At 44.1% G+C, this 14,681-nt stretch overlaps 1 protein-coding gene across 4 annotated transcripts in view; it reads right to left on the bottom strand.

Moving 5' to 3' along the window:
• nav3 (neuron navigator 3) overlaps positions 1-14,681 on the bottom strand; it is a 307,018-nt gene that overhangs the window by 226,215 nt on the left and 66,122 nt on the right. For 2 of the 4 annotated variants that reach the window (XM_054753825.1, XM_054753827.1), the window contains exons 3-4: positions 10,973-11,000; positions 10,653-10,875 (exon numbers count right to left, since the gene is read on the bottom strand). In XM_054753825.1, the coding sequence (XP_054609800.1) occupies positions 10,653-10,721 (69 nt within the window). In that variant the 5' untranslated portion in view covers positions 10,722-10,875; positions 10,973-11,000. Of the gene's footprint in view, positions 1-10,652; positions 11,001-14,681 lie in introns of all 4 variants that reach the window. The other 2 variants (XM_054753824.1, XM_054753826.1) reach the window with 1 other exon arrangement.

A 14,681-nucleotide genomic window follows, 5' to 3' on the forward strand; every position in this document is an offset into this window, starting at 1 on the left:
CTGTGTCGGTGTCATTTTTATGCAAATTTATCCAAATTTACTTTCCCCTCACAAAAAATGACCATGCCCCCCAACACTCCTTCTCGGGTGCTTACTGTAAGCAATGTTAACGTCTGGTTAGCTCAAAATTTCTTAAAGCTCTGTGAGGGGAAAACTGAGGTTATCTTACTGAATCACAGCGGCCCCCTTATGGACGTGGGCCCTCTCAAGAACCATGTACGTCCTGTAGCCACCAGCCTTGGCATCATAATAGATAGTGATTTTAAACTTAATAAACAGATCAGCGCCGTTGTAAAATCCTGTTTTTGCCATTTTCGGCTTTTATCTAAAATGAAATCATTTTTATCTTTCCGACATTTCCAACAAGTCATGCACGCTTTTATTTTGTCACGTCTGGACTGCTGTAATGCACTTTACTCTGGAATAAGCCACAATGCTCTCTCTCGCTTACAGTTAGTCCAGACCTCTGCAGCACGGCTTTTAATAGGACCCAAAAATAGAGAGCACATCACCCCAATTCTCGCCTCCCTGCACTGGTTGCCTGTCCGTTTTAGAATTGATTCTAAGAATGTATTCTTTATTTTTAAGACGTTGGATGGGCTGGCCGCTCAATACATTTCAGACCTCATCCGAATTTACACTGCGGCGCGCACATTGAGGTCCGAAGGCCAGCTCCAACTGGTGGTGCCCAAGATGAGACTTAAGACCAGGGGAGACCGGGCCTTTTCTGTAGTCGGCCCCAAGCTTTGGAACACTCTCCCCCCTCATGTAAAAACGGCCGCCACAATTGAATGCTTTATGTCTCGTCTTAAAACTCACTTTTATTCTCTGGCTTTTCACTCGGTGTGAGTTGTGTGGTCATCTGGGTCTTTTCTTCTTTTTAGTTTGAATATTTATCCAGCACTTTAGAAACAGTGTTTATATAATGTGCCTTCTAAATAAAGTGGATTGGATTGGATTATATAGCTTTATACAGTATATGCTTATTTTATTTCAGTTGTTGTATGAAGTTATTGCATAGTGTATCTTATATACTGTATAGACTTATTGTGTGCAACTGTGTGGTTATGTAAATCATCTGATTGTTTGTTTGACTGATTGTTGAATTTATCATGTATTACTATTATTATTAGTTATTGACTTATTTACAGAATTTAAATTTTGTGGATATTCATACTGTATGGTTCAGATTTTTTTTGTAATTTGTTAAGGTGATATGTTATCTTATAAATTAAATACAACGGTGAAAACAATGCCAATAAATTTCTTTTGTATGCGTGTGTAAATCCCTCTTGGGGGGGGTCTTGCCTAGGGCACCATAGTGAAGTTGGCTCTGGTGACTGGTAAAGTACTTGGGGATGTTAGTACTAGTACAAATTTTGCTAATTTTGTGGCACTTCGGGGTGACTGTGGCTCAGAAGGTAAAGCAGGTTGTCCAGAAATCTGAAGATTGGCGGTTCGATCCTTGTTGTGTCCCTGGGCAAGACACTGGGCACTGGTGTATTGGTGGTGGTCGGAGAGGCTGTAGGTGTGAATTGGCAGCCTACCCCAGGGCAGCTGTGACTACAGATGTAGATAACCACCAGTGTGTGACAGAGTAGTGAATTAATAATGGGTTCACTTCATTGTGAAGCGCTTTGGGTGCCTTGAAAAGCGCTATAAAAATCGAATCCATTATTATTATTTGTCCCTACATGCAAAATAAGCAACAAGTGACTGAACGCCAGCTCCATGGATGAAAAAGACATTTCTTCTTTGTGAAGATGAATCTGAGAGGAGATGAAATTAACTCCCTTCAGCAGAGCAGAAGCGGAAGTTACACAGCGGAGATAATCTATCTCAGCTCGGGCCACGGGAGCGCACACCTTATTGGAAATCTGTCGGCACCATCACGTTTGGAAGGCGAGCAGCCAGCTCCATCAGTTCAGTTAATTTCCGCTGAGATGGAAGGAAATACTAAATTAGATGTAATGCAGACAAACAGTGTTTAATAAGAGCTAAGATGAAGCCAAAATGCTGGATGGGGTACAGAATACAAAGTCGGGCAGATTCTTCTAGTCCATATGCAGATTAAACAGCCGCAGAGGAGCAAAGTCACTTTCTGATTCATGAATGACCGCGCTTATAAGTGGCGCCCAGAGGATAAAACTTGTTCGATTGGATGCACTGGTGGAATAAAGATGAGACCTATCCGGCAGTTGGTCATGTAGCTGCTACAAGTCAGACATTATTGAGTCTTTCAACCCCTGAAGGCTGCGGCCCTTCTTAAGAAACCAGCTGTTGGGATAATCCTGTTATCTACCATTAAAAGTGCAGGGGGGGCCCTTCACAAGGGATGAATGTTGATGCCCACACCCCAGTGCACCTAGATAATGCCACACACTTCACCTGCCGCCGTGTACACGGGGTTAACCCTCACAGATGTGCGGATGACATCTAAGCAAATCCGTTTGGATTCCATCCAGACACGCTTGCATGTGTATCAGCTCGCTGGTACTGGTGTTGTTATGGCTGGCAGCTTGCCTCTTCACGAGATACAGCTCCATATTCCCAGGATACACCGTTCCGTGTCAGCATGCTTTGAATTACGCATGCATAATGCATGAAGCATTAAACATCAACATATGCATGCAAAAGGCAGCCATGGGTATTGGCACGAAATCGCGTCAGAACAATCAAATGCACAATGTGTTGTTTCCCATTTGTGCCTATACTCGTGCTCATGACACAACTAAAATACATCAAGACTTTGTTGACAAGTTTGATGCATTTCTGTTTGACACATTTATTAATGTTATACTTTCACGAGCCACGAGCACACACTTTGTCCAAAGTCACGATTACCATGTCTATAGCTTACACACTTACAAAGTAGATGTCTTATTCACAGTTTGTTGCTACTCGTCCCGGGGTAATGGGATTCCAGTTAAACCCCCAGCACCCTGTTTGTGACCTCCCCGCTTTTTATGACAAGGTGATATTTCAGTATATTGGACTGCCAGTGACCTGACATCGTGTAGAAAGAATTTCAGTGCTGGTTTTACGACAGGCATGCACTCAAACGTGCTGCACCGGAGAGGTTATTCCATCTAATTTGTTCAATTTGATTGTAACCGCGCTTCGAAATGGCCTGATTTAGGGCTGGGTCCTAATAGATAGAACACAGCTCAATTTGGAGAAATGTACTGGGTGGATCTTGTTTCAACAAGCCCACCACAAGAAGAGTAGTGGGCTATAAAAGTGCAATGCGTGCCTCGAAATAAAGGGATACTTTTGCATCTGTACTTGAAAAAGCATTTTTGTGCTCCACATCAATATAAGATGCATGTTTTATATCATTACAGAACCATTTGTTTTTGGGTGGCCAAAAAGCTAAGTAGAGCAATATTTATAGTGTATATTAAATTCAAATCTTCAGTGGCAGATTTATACGCTGCACTATATTTCTTATTCTGCTAAATCCTAACCAAAGGCCTTCAATAATGTAGCCGAAAGAAGCCACAATGCATATAAAAGTGACAACTCCAAGTTTTTCTTCTTCACTGGAAAATGATGCACATGAATCTGGCAGTTAGTGTCTACATGCGGAAGTATTTTGTTTTTGCTACGTTTGGAAAATCTGTCCAAAATCTCTCCAGACAGCTGTTGGGTAAATGTGTATGTTACAATTCCTATTGTTTGTACAATTTGGCCATAATAACTCAAGCCAGGAAGGAGATTTATGGTCAACACATGCATTTGTACTGTCATTTAAAACAATTCTTTTTTTACTGTAGAAATATTTGGACAAGTGAATAGTAGCTGTAAATATGTGTTAAAAGTGTTACCCCATGTTGTGAGGACGTTGTGGCTGGTGCAGTCAGTAAAGGACGGTTCGACACAAAAGTGCAAAAGTGCAAACCAACGAGGAAGCAAGGAGGGACCGCTAAAGCACAACACCAATGGGAGGTGGAAACATGCGCACAAAAGGAGAACACATCCGGGTAACATGATGACTGACATAGAAAACGGGGCGCATCGGGCACTGAATCACAAGAGTCCTAAGAGAAACATAACAAAGATAGTCCATGACAGGTCCAGGCAAAAACAAACTTAACAACTGCCCGACAACTAGCTGAAGCTCCCACCCAAAGTAAATAAGACACTAATTACCAATAAAATGCAGGTGCCCTCCCAGCTCACTCTAACCAAAGCAAAGGTAATGAATATGGTGCTAAACAGGAGGTAATGGTGGAGCATAGAAAAACAACAAAGAGTCCAAACCTGTCATGCGGAGTTTGACAGTAACATTAGATTGTCTGCATAACCCAAATCATCCTTCCATCCATTCATCCATTTTGTTACGCTTATCTGGGTCCAGGTTGTAGGGGCAGCAGTCTCAGTAGGGAAGTCCAGACTTCCCGTTAACAGCCACGTCTTCTAGTTCCACCGGGAGACCAACTGTGAGACATAATCCCTCCAGCGTGTCCAAGATCTGCCTTCTCCCAGCTGGGCATACCCGGAACACCTGACCAGTGAGGCGTGAGGCGTCCGGGGGGCATCCGGACTTGATGCCCGAGCCACCTCAACTGGCTCCTCTCAATGTGAAGTAGCAGCGGCTCTACTCTGAGACCCTCCCAGATGACCAAGCTCCTCACATTATCTCTTAGGGTGAGTCCAGTCACCCTACAAAGGAAACTCCGCCGCTTGTATCCACGATCTCGTTCTTTCGGTCACAACCCAAAGCTCATGACCATAGGCGAGTGTAGGAACATAGACCAGCAGACTGAGAGCTTTGCTGTCGGGCTAAGCTCTCTCTTCACCACAACGGTCCGATACAGCAACCGCATTACTACAGATGCTGCGCCGATCCGCCTGTCGACCTCATGCTCCAACCTTCCCTCACTTGTGAACAAGAATTCAAGATACTTGGAACTCTGGGTTCAAGACTCTCTTGAACCTGGGGCAAGTCCTCACTCCCAACCCGGAGGGTGCAATCCAACCCTTTTCCGACTGAGAACCATGGCCTCGGATTTGGAGGTCTCACACACAGCTGAGAACCGCCCCAGTAAACGCTGAAGGTTGCAGCCCGATTAAACCATCAGGACCACACCGTCTGTGAATAGCAGAGACGAGATCCTAAGAGCCCCAAACTGGACTCCTGGCTGCGCCTAGAAATTCTGTCCATGAAAATTATGAAGAGAATCGGTGAAAAAAGGGCAGCCTTGGCGGAGGCCAACGTTCACCAGAAACAGGCTCGACTTACAGCTGGCAATGCGAACCAGGCTCCTGCTCCGGTTGTACAAGGACCGAACGGCATGTAGTAGTGCGCCACCAATCCCGTATTCCCGGAGAACCCCCCACAGGACCCTGCAAGGCACACGGTTGAATGCCTTCTCCAAGTCCAGAAAGCACATATCGACTGGCTGGGCAACCTCCCATGTTTCCTCCAAATCATCCTTAGTAACACATTACTCGGGACCAAGTGTGATTGTTGAAGAGTGTCTGACACTGTGGCGTATCTGCAAAGCCGTGCTAGTGCAGGGTGCAGTTAAGGTTTCTTTTCCGTAGTGTCACTGAGTTCATGTCTTTCCCTTGATTCACTTTTCCGTTCTCTTCCTTTTGTCTCCCCCAGTTATTAACCAATGTTGGTTTTCCTCTCGCATCTTCTCCCCTCTACGCCCACACTTGATTCGCTCACAGAACCGCTCTCATCACATGCCACAAAGGCATGTTTCCATAAACACCACACTTGTCTTGTTATGACATGTTTTCCCTCCAAACTTAATTCAGCGGTCTTAACCCACTAATTTGATGCGGAATGAGCTGCTGACTTGTCGTCACGAGCCAAGTGTGTGCATGTGAGGGTCTGCCGTGGTGGACTTCTCAGAGGCTGTCGCCACTCCGCATGGACCAGAAGCACTGGTGGGTTGGATGACTGTTTCATCACCCAAGAATCTTGCAAGGCTTGAACAGGTTCTAGTGTGAATGGCACACACAAAGCAACACAAATAAAAATTAAAATACGGTACATTTCCGGGAAACAATTTCAACAGGAGGGCCACAGGAAAGAAGGGCAAAATATGTTAGTTTCCTGGGGAAAACCGGAGGCTTGACAGTCATGCCTGTGTGTCTGGCTAGTCAACATCTCAAAAGAACCACAGTGTAAGCACAATGAAAGAGTATAAAAGTATAAAGTCAAAGTAAGTCAACAATATAGGTCGGGAAAAAAATAGGCAAAATATACTGTTGGCTAAATATCGTTTTTGATTTTGTATACACATACAAATTATCAGTTAAAAAGTTAACAATAAGCATCTATTTTAAATCACATAAATAAGTAATCACGGTGTTTGATTGGACAGCTAATATTGGTAGTGTGTTATTCATGTCCCAAACCATTGTTTTGCCAAAGCATCGATATCGGTGCTATCAAGATGTTTTTTTTGGTATCACATATTTTCCGATCTTTCTTTGACACTATGGTCCCCAAGCCAATTTGTGATGGACTAAGCTACTGTACAGAATACTTAATGGGGCACTCATATTTTGGCCCGAGCACTGAGTAGTTGGTAAATAGGATGGTGAGTCACGTGACATCATAGAAAGTAACCTTATTGTTGAAATTATGCCAAATATTGTCATTTCTTTCAATGTCTCTCTCATGTTAACAGCTTCTTAACCGCTTGAGTGTTGGTCCACTTGATGTTATGCTGCACTGATTCATAGCTCTGGGTTAAGTTGCCATTTGCAATTTGGATTTTGGGGCACTCAAGTGTCCTCTGCAGAGTAGCTAGGAAGGAAAGAGTCGAGTGGCTGCGCCTCTGTCCCCACCGTTGTCGACAGAGTTGGAGTGGAAGTCAATTTATCAAATAATGCTGTTATTGAAAAGAATATCACAGCCAAAGTGTGGCCAATATGTAAAAATAACAAGAATACTTAATGATAAATTGGTGCAACTGCAAAGATCTCATTCAGCAGCAAAACGATTCAGATAAAACTAAAAGGATGGGTCGGATTTATGTAGCAATTAAATGTTAATTACATTTGCACATGAGGATCTATAGGTGCCGTTCCAGCTGGATCTGCTTTGGAATGCGCCGAGTTAATTATTTAGACAACATATGTTGAGCGTTATCACCAATGAGGATTTCATCCTTTGTTCCAACATGTGCAGAGCAACATGATGGTATGCGTTCAATCTAAGAATGCCAACCAGTCCGGCATTAAATTATTCATTCATCCTTCACCAGCTAGGAGCTTGAGACAGAGCATTTCATGTTAGAATCCGTGGGGGTCGAGTCTGTTCATTCACTCATTCATTGATAGACCTCTCCCAGTGGGACAGCTTTAATGCACAGAGAAGATGGGAATATACGTGGAGGACGGCTTTGCAAGGCTGCATTGGCTGAAGATAAACAAAAGGTTATCCAGAGAGCACAGATTGCTGCTTAGAGGTGATTGGTTAATGAAGGAAAACACTTCCTGGAGATGCCTTAGCAACACGGCAACATCCCCTGTCTGACCATTCACAGCCAATCACTGGGCATGTGTTCTCCCTGGGGGGTCAGGTGAGCAGTATGGTAGTAATCACTGCTTAAAGATGAGTAGCTGCATCTATCAAGTGGGGGAATGAACTCGGGGAAAGAAAGGAGGGAGGATTAAAGCTGATGATGAAGCATCAATTTATGCATTTGGAACTTTTGGATATTTGGCACACATACTCTTCCCCTGTAAGCATAACTACAAACTCCTTGCATATCAGACAGAATCTTACAGCATTTTTATTGGCAGTAAAATCATACCGCCTCACCCATCCTGAGTGTGACAACATAATCAACTTTTCACTCTCCTTTCTTGTGGGCATCCCGCTCATGTCTTTAAAGACGGATATCCCTCAGGTCTGCCGCCCCTTGTGCCTGGCGCTTGTTTGCGTGCGTTTTAAGGTGGATCATTTCTGTGTTTGGAGCATTTGGACGTTGCCACACCTTGTCCCCTGTCGGCCACTGCAGAGGATCGCATTGTAGCTAATGTAACCCAGCACTTCTTCAACAGAACAGCTTAATTATTCTACTTCTGTGGGAATATGTTGAATAGATTCAGGTTACCAATTTAGGGAGGTTCAACCCGTCAAGTTAAGCAGTTACCACATCCTAGTTTGACCGCTAAAATGTCAGATGTTTTTTGTTTCTTTTTAATGCTTTTGCTCAGAAGCTTTTGTCTCCTTGCCGAAGGCAACAGCGAAACTTGGGAGAGCTTACATTTTGGCTTGAACTGCGTATTGAAACCAAAATTGTAGCCATACGGAGCCAAGTGACCCTTAGCAGATGTCACTGTTGGCTCGGTTATAATCTCATTTTAAGGGGAAATGTACTTTGGTATAAGTTACGCAAAGGGGTGAAGTCGGTAAATATGTTTTTTTATATTTTCATTATGCATAATTCAATTGTAAGAACTCTTAAAGGGTATTTTATAGGTTCTTCAGCGTCGCTGCATAGCTTTGCAGTCTCTCAGAAACTCTAACTCTATATGATGGAACACCTTGTTCTGTCTGTGCCTGCTTTAAGAAAAGATCTAAAAAAGATCCAATCAGGGTTTTATGCTGCTGATTCATCCATCCATTTTCAATGGCACTCGTGGGGGTATGCTGGAGCCTATCCCAGCTGACTTCGGGCGAGAGGCGGGGTACACCCTGGGCTGGTCGTCAGCCAATCGCAGGGCACGTATAGACAACCAACCATTAACACTCACATTCATACCTATGAACAATTTAGCGTCGCCAATTACCCTAACATGCATGTTTTTGGAATGTGGGAGGAAACCGGAGTACCCGGAGAAAACCCAAGCACGCACAGGAAGAACATGCAAACTCTACACAGAGATTCGAACCCAGATCCTGATTGTGTGGCCTGTGTGACTGTGTGCTAACCACCCACCGATTGAGATAAGTGTCAATTTTAACACTTATGTATTTATGATGAGCGCTACTGGCCCATGGTGCCCTATAAGGGGGAAAAATTAGGACAATTCCAAGGTACCCTGACTGCCAGGCGGCCCAACAAATAGGTAATTATTAAAAAATAAAAAGGGGTTGGGAGCCCAACGTGATTTTTTTTTTTATGGGGCCCAGAATTCCTGGTTGCACCCCTGTTATTGGCTATATATGCAAAAAGGGAACCATAATGTCACCTTCATTTAGACAAAAACATATTTGACTTACATATATCACTTGTGAAATGTACAGAGGATGAGACGCCTTCTTTAAGGAGACTTTGGATGTGAGAGTACATAGCTTGATGGCCTTCTAACAGGACCACGTATCATGCAGCAGGGCCTCTTCAACCACTGAGAGAGGCTGGTCATCTCGTCCGATGATTTCAATAATTTTTCTAGTTATTTGCTTTAGGCTGCTGACGGTCAAGCACATACGGGCGAGTGCTGTTCAGCATTGGCTACATTAGTTGCCGTCTGACTGATGATCACACCGTGAGACTGGAAAACTCACCATGCTCCGTAAAAAGTTTGTTCTGCAAATGCCGTATGAAATTAAAGCTCTTTAACGTGCTAGCGAGATGCTTTACGTGGCATGTTTTGCAGGGTGCCAAATGTATATCACTCTCACAAACGGCAAGTACGTTCGAAACGGCAGACATGTTTGTTTTGGGTTTGGCACGCCTGTGCAATGTGAAGGACAGTGAGCGGGGGAGGCTCGCCACAGGCTGCATGCTATAGCCAGAGTTAATCAGCTATTGTGATCGGCGTTAAAAAGCATTTATCACATGCTTTTTCACGGAATATCGGGAGCAAGAGCAGCACCACGTATCACCGTGGCTTTACGTAGCTCTCAGGTCTAAAATGGGGGGAAATACAGGGAACTTTGTACAAGAACCTAGTAGAAATATCATTGCTGATGTATTACTGCGCATTTCCTCTGGCCTCTGCCAGACAATCACAAAGCGCATCAAAAGCACTTCATTACAGCTGGACCAAATCGTCTTTTTATTTAAGTGACCGCCAGAAAGACATTGCAGACATTGCAGTCGCTGCTGTTAATTCCCACATTGTGCAAGCAACACAATGAACTCTCGCCATCGATCCCGCCAGTGCCGCCACAGATTGAGATGACCCGGTGGAGGTCAGATTGAGAGACAAAACCGGCTTCCATTAGCCCACTAGCTCTGCATTATATGTCCGAGGCCATTAGTACACATGATATCTCTAAATAGATAAACCATTTATCTTGTGTTTATGCTCTTCCTTCCAGCTCCCAAAGGAGTTTGCGTCCAAAGAGCATCAACAAAAGTAAATGTATATTCCCAGCAGGCCCTGCCCACCACCACACCACATGAAAGGGTAGTGGTGCTGAGGGGGAGCAGAAAAACACCTTTTACCCCCTACCACCCATCCCTCGTCTTTATAAATGGTAATTAGGAGATATAGAGCAAGGATTCTATTGGGAATTTAGACAAAAGCAGAAACAAATGCACCAATAGGTTCTCATTTCAAAGAAAACCACAAAGCAAACTTCCAGACGGCTGCAAAAGTCGATGAATGAAGTCGAATTGTGCTCGTGTAAAGTTGTGACGCACTCGACTGTACTTTTGTTAAGCATGTTGGAAATACCGTTCCCATTAAAGTCAAGCAGGATGATAAGTGAGGAAATGTTGGCTGACCTTTTTCTGGTCCTCCAGCTTTTGACCTGTAGACTTCTTGCCATGCTTGCTGGCTTCTGCTCCATCCATCCCTTGTCCAAATAGGTAATAATTCCAAGATCAAAATCACAGTCCGACAATCAGGGAGGGGCTACAGTCTGCCGACAAGGGCCTGCGTCCGGCACGCGCCTTCCACCGGACACAGGCGATCCATGGCAGGTTGAATCAATCGTCGCACGAGGGGCTTTGGAGAACAACAGGTCATAGGCAAAGTGGTTAATGTGTGTTGACTTTCTTCTGGATCCTGGTTGTGCAGTTTCCTCACAGGGCAGTCCACATACCTATCTCCAACAGGGGGTCCCTCCAGGTCTGGGGAAAGAGGAGAGACATGTTAGCCTTTGGCACAATTAATGCAAAAGCACCCTGCTTCTCTGAAAAGTCAATATTCCCTTCAGAGCTCCACTGTACAAATGTGGGGGTATCTGCATATCAAAGCCAGTGTTGCCATGGTGCTTAGAGAGCGGGAGGTGGGGGGAGCAGCTTCCACTACATACTGTACATGCTGTTTGTTCTAAAGTGGCTGATTGATTTAGATGGGTTTCTAGTCCATCCAAACTTATTTTCCATTAACCGAGGGAGGGTTGAGTCATTTTGAGGTTGGGTAAACTTGTATTCTGGGGTCCAAGAGTGGAAAGATAACCACAGGATTGGTGGCTGGCCCCCATTTGGACTCCATGAGGGTTAAACTTGTCTGTTTGGTTTACTCGCATCTGGCATTGCACAGCATCTGCCATTCAAACTGACAAACCAGCTTGACTTGACCCAGCAACAAAGAGCATGTGGTGTATATGAATTTAATATTTCAATGTGGAAACCCAGTATTTGGCCTTGAGAGCAATAATTGCTATTTAGTTTCCCCTACACGCATTTCTATGTAAATGACATGAGTGGCGCCCTCTATGGGTTGTGCTGAAAATGCTTTTGGAAAACGTGTTAGCATACATGTAATACAGATCACGTCAAATTTGTAGAATCTTTAGAAAAACGGTCACAGACTTATGGACTACAAATCGCCACGTCCTGCCCGTGTCCCTGCAAAGATGTTTTGGTTGATAGTGGCCATGTTTTTCAACCAATCTTGCTCAAATATTACACACACGTGCTTGTCAGTCCCCTAACGGTGTGTACCAAATTTCGTAGTGATTTGGCTAAACACCCGGAAGTTCCAGTGGGCGTTTTGTGAGAAACTTCAGGTTAATCCTACTTATGAGGTTGCATAAAACCGGCACCAGAGGCAAAACAGAAGTGGTACATGTTTTGTCACATTTTATATGCAGCATTTTAGGAGAAGTTTTCACTCACACCCCATGAGGCATCCTTATTTTTTCACATGACTATTCATTATTAATTCGTTCCAAAAGGTTCAAGGAAACACGAAACATACGTAAACCAAGGCAATTTTCCCCATGGGAAATGATGTAAAGCCAATTAATCGGTTCCGGGCACCTAAAAATATGAACAAAAATACATTTTAGAGAGAAAATAGTGTGAAATAATTGATGAACGAACGGAACTTATTGGTGATTTTTGTCGATTATTGTTCCTGTGTATTCCATACACTCACCTTCTTTGGCAAACTGCTGGCAGTTGCAACTTTCTTTGGCCCCATGGCGGGTTATTTGGCAGTCACACTCAATTAGTAATGTGAAGCTTATGGTGCTTTTTTTTGGCACTTGATTTTTCCGAATGATACCGTACAGGGCAAGCGGACTAGTTTGTTAAGTGCAATACAGCACAAAAAGCAAGTCTTGTAAGTACAAGAGTTGGTCGAAAAACGGAACAGTTTTTGTTTCAGTTATGCAAGAGAAGAAACAAGCGCACAGACACATGACACAGCCCCACATCGGTTCCACACACATGATTGCTCCGTCAAAAATCAATATCGGTTGCACTGCAGTTCAGCCACCATCCGTCCTCACAAGTTAGCCAATCAAATGCTCCAATAATCCCCCAAAGTAAGGCAAAGGAAGTCAATACAGAGGCGCAGACTCCCTGGGTGACCGGCGTGTTGTATTCGCCTTCCCCCCGCTCTCTTAACACCAGCCAAATCTTAACAGCTTTCTTAGTGACTAAACGCCATAACAGCTCAAGTGCCAACACGTTTGGTTGAGAGCAATCAAATAAGTGCTGCCAAATCACAACGAGTTTACAGGGGAGGAGTATGTGTCATGTGCTTGAAGCCCATTCCCTGCCAGGAAACTGCAAAAGACTCTTTTCAAATACAATACAGTATCTGTAGGTGGTCTCACGCAGAAAGCAATAATGCACAGGGAATATTTGCTGCAGTCTTTGATTAGGAGCGAAAATCATATTTTGGCACAGGCTCCCTCCAAGAAGTGCTAGCTTGGCTGAAAACTCACTCTTACAAGTTTAATTGTACAGGGATTGAACCAACTCATTTCAACTGAGAGTAAATTTTCTCTCTTTTTTTTCCAAAAAGGAAACAAACAGATGTGATTCATGCAAACTTGCTGCAAGGAAGCGGCTGCCTGGCACTTGCTGGTACACAGTGACAGGGTGGCTTCAGATTTAGGCCACCGGGGTCAGAGGCCATTCTCCATCTGCTTTTTGCTGACAAGCAACAGCAGGTACAGTGTGTCCTTATCAAAGACGAAAGGACGTACCAACAAGAAAGAGTGAAAACAGTGACCACATTATTTCCAAACACTGTAATACAAATGGAAAAACGTCCTTCCCTGTTATTGTTTATTTATTTATTTATTTACTGATGTTTGAATTCCACCCTCCTCCTGGAGGGAATACTTAGAAGACCTCCTCAATCCTACGGACACGGCTTCCAATGAAAAAGTAGTGCCTCCTGTGGGCTCTCATCTCTCTCCATGGCTGAGGTTGCCAAGGTGGTCTGGAGGCTCCTCAGCAGCAGTGCCCCGCGGGTGGATGAGATCCACACGGAGTTCCTTAAGGCGCTGGATGCTATGGTGGTGTCGTGGTTGACACGACTGCAGCATCACATGGACATCGGGGGAGGTGCCTTTGGATTGGCAGACCGGGGTGGTGGTTCCCCTTTTTAAGAAGGGGGACCCGCAGGGTGTGTTCCAACTATCATGGGATCACACGCCTCTATTCAGAGGATCCGCGGGATAGTCGATTCTCGGACTCGGGAGGAGCTTGTGTTTTTTTTTCTCATGGGGCCTAGAATTCCTGGCGGCGCCCCTGAATGTATATAATGTTTGATTACAGGTACACATAGTGACAATATGACATATGTGAAAGGATCACTTCATTTAATAGAATAAAACTGGAGGAATCTGATGATTATACGACTGTAAAATGCAACACTTCCTCTGAAACGATGGCAGATAAAATAAAACAAGATCCCTGTGATATCCTTCGCAAATACACGTCGGTATTTATTGCTTAAAGCGCATTAACATGAGCTGTGACCAATCTTATCGGAAGACAAATCACCATATTTATGAGAAGAAGAGACTGCAATTTCATCCCTGCTTGGTGCTTAGTGTTGCCCATCCCAGCGACCGTCTCTACAGATGGTCCACAACTCCTCCCCCCACCTCAAACCAAGTGGCCTTTCCCTGGCACTTGGTATTCAACGGGTGTCTGTAACTCTCCAACTGGTCAATAAAGTTTGATTCATGAGGCTCGAGGCAATAACTATACACTGCTGCTTTAATTTGCGGAGATGTAAATGACGGTCATAGATCCAGCCTGATTTCCTCGGGGAGAGCGGGAGGACCGCCAGAGCATGCGCTGTAAATTATCGCCTGGATAGGTCAGAGGTCAAATGCAGCGACCGTCTCGTCGTGGCATTAAAACACTATCAGGGCCCTAATGGCTTCTTTGAACGTAAACCTCAGCCTCAGTCAATCAAAATACAAGAGACATGATTGACACCTTACAGTTCTCATAACTGTTTAAATTAGGTCTATTCGACATTATTCTATTTCACCATTATTTGACCATAATTATTCTAGTCTAACATCACCGCAATTGTGTTTCAATTATGAATTT

This window comes from Dunckerocampus dactyliophorus, chromosome 15, assembly GCF_027744805.1.
Source record: "Dunckerocampus dactyliophorus isolate RoL2022-P2 chromosome 15, RoL_Ddac_1.1, whole genome shotgun sequence".
Classification (NCBI taxonomy): Eukaryota; Metazoa; Chordata; class Actinopteri; order Syngnathiformes; family Syngnathidae; genus Dunckerocampus; species Dunckerocampus dactyliophorus.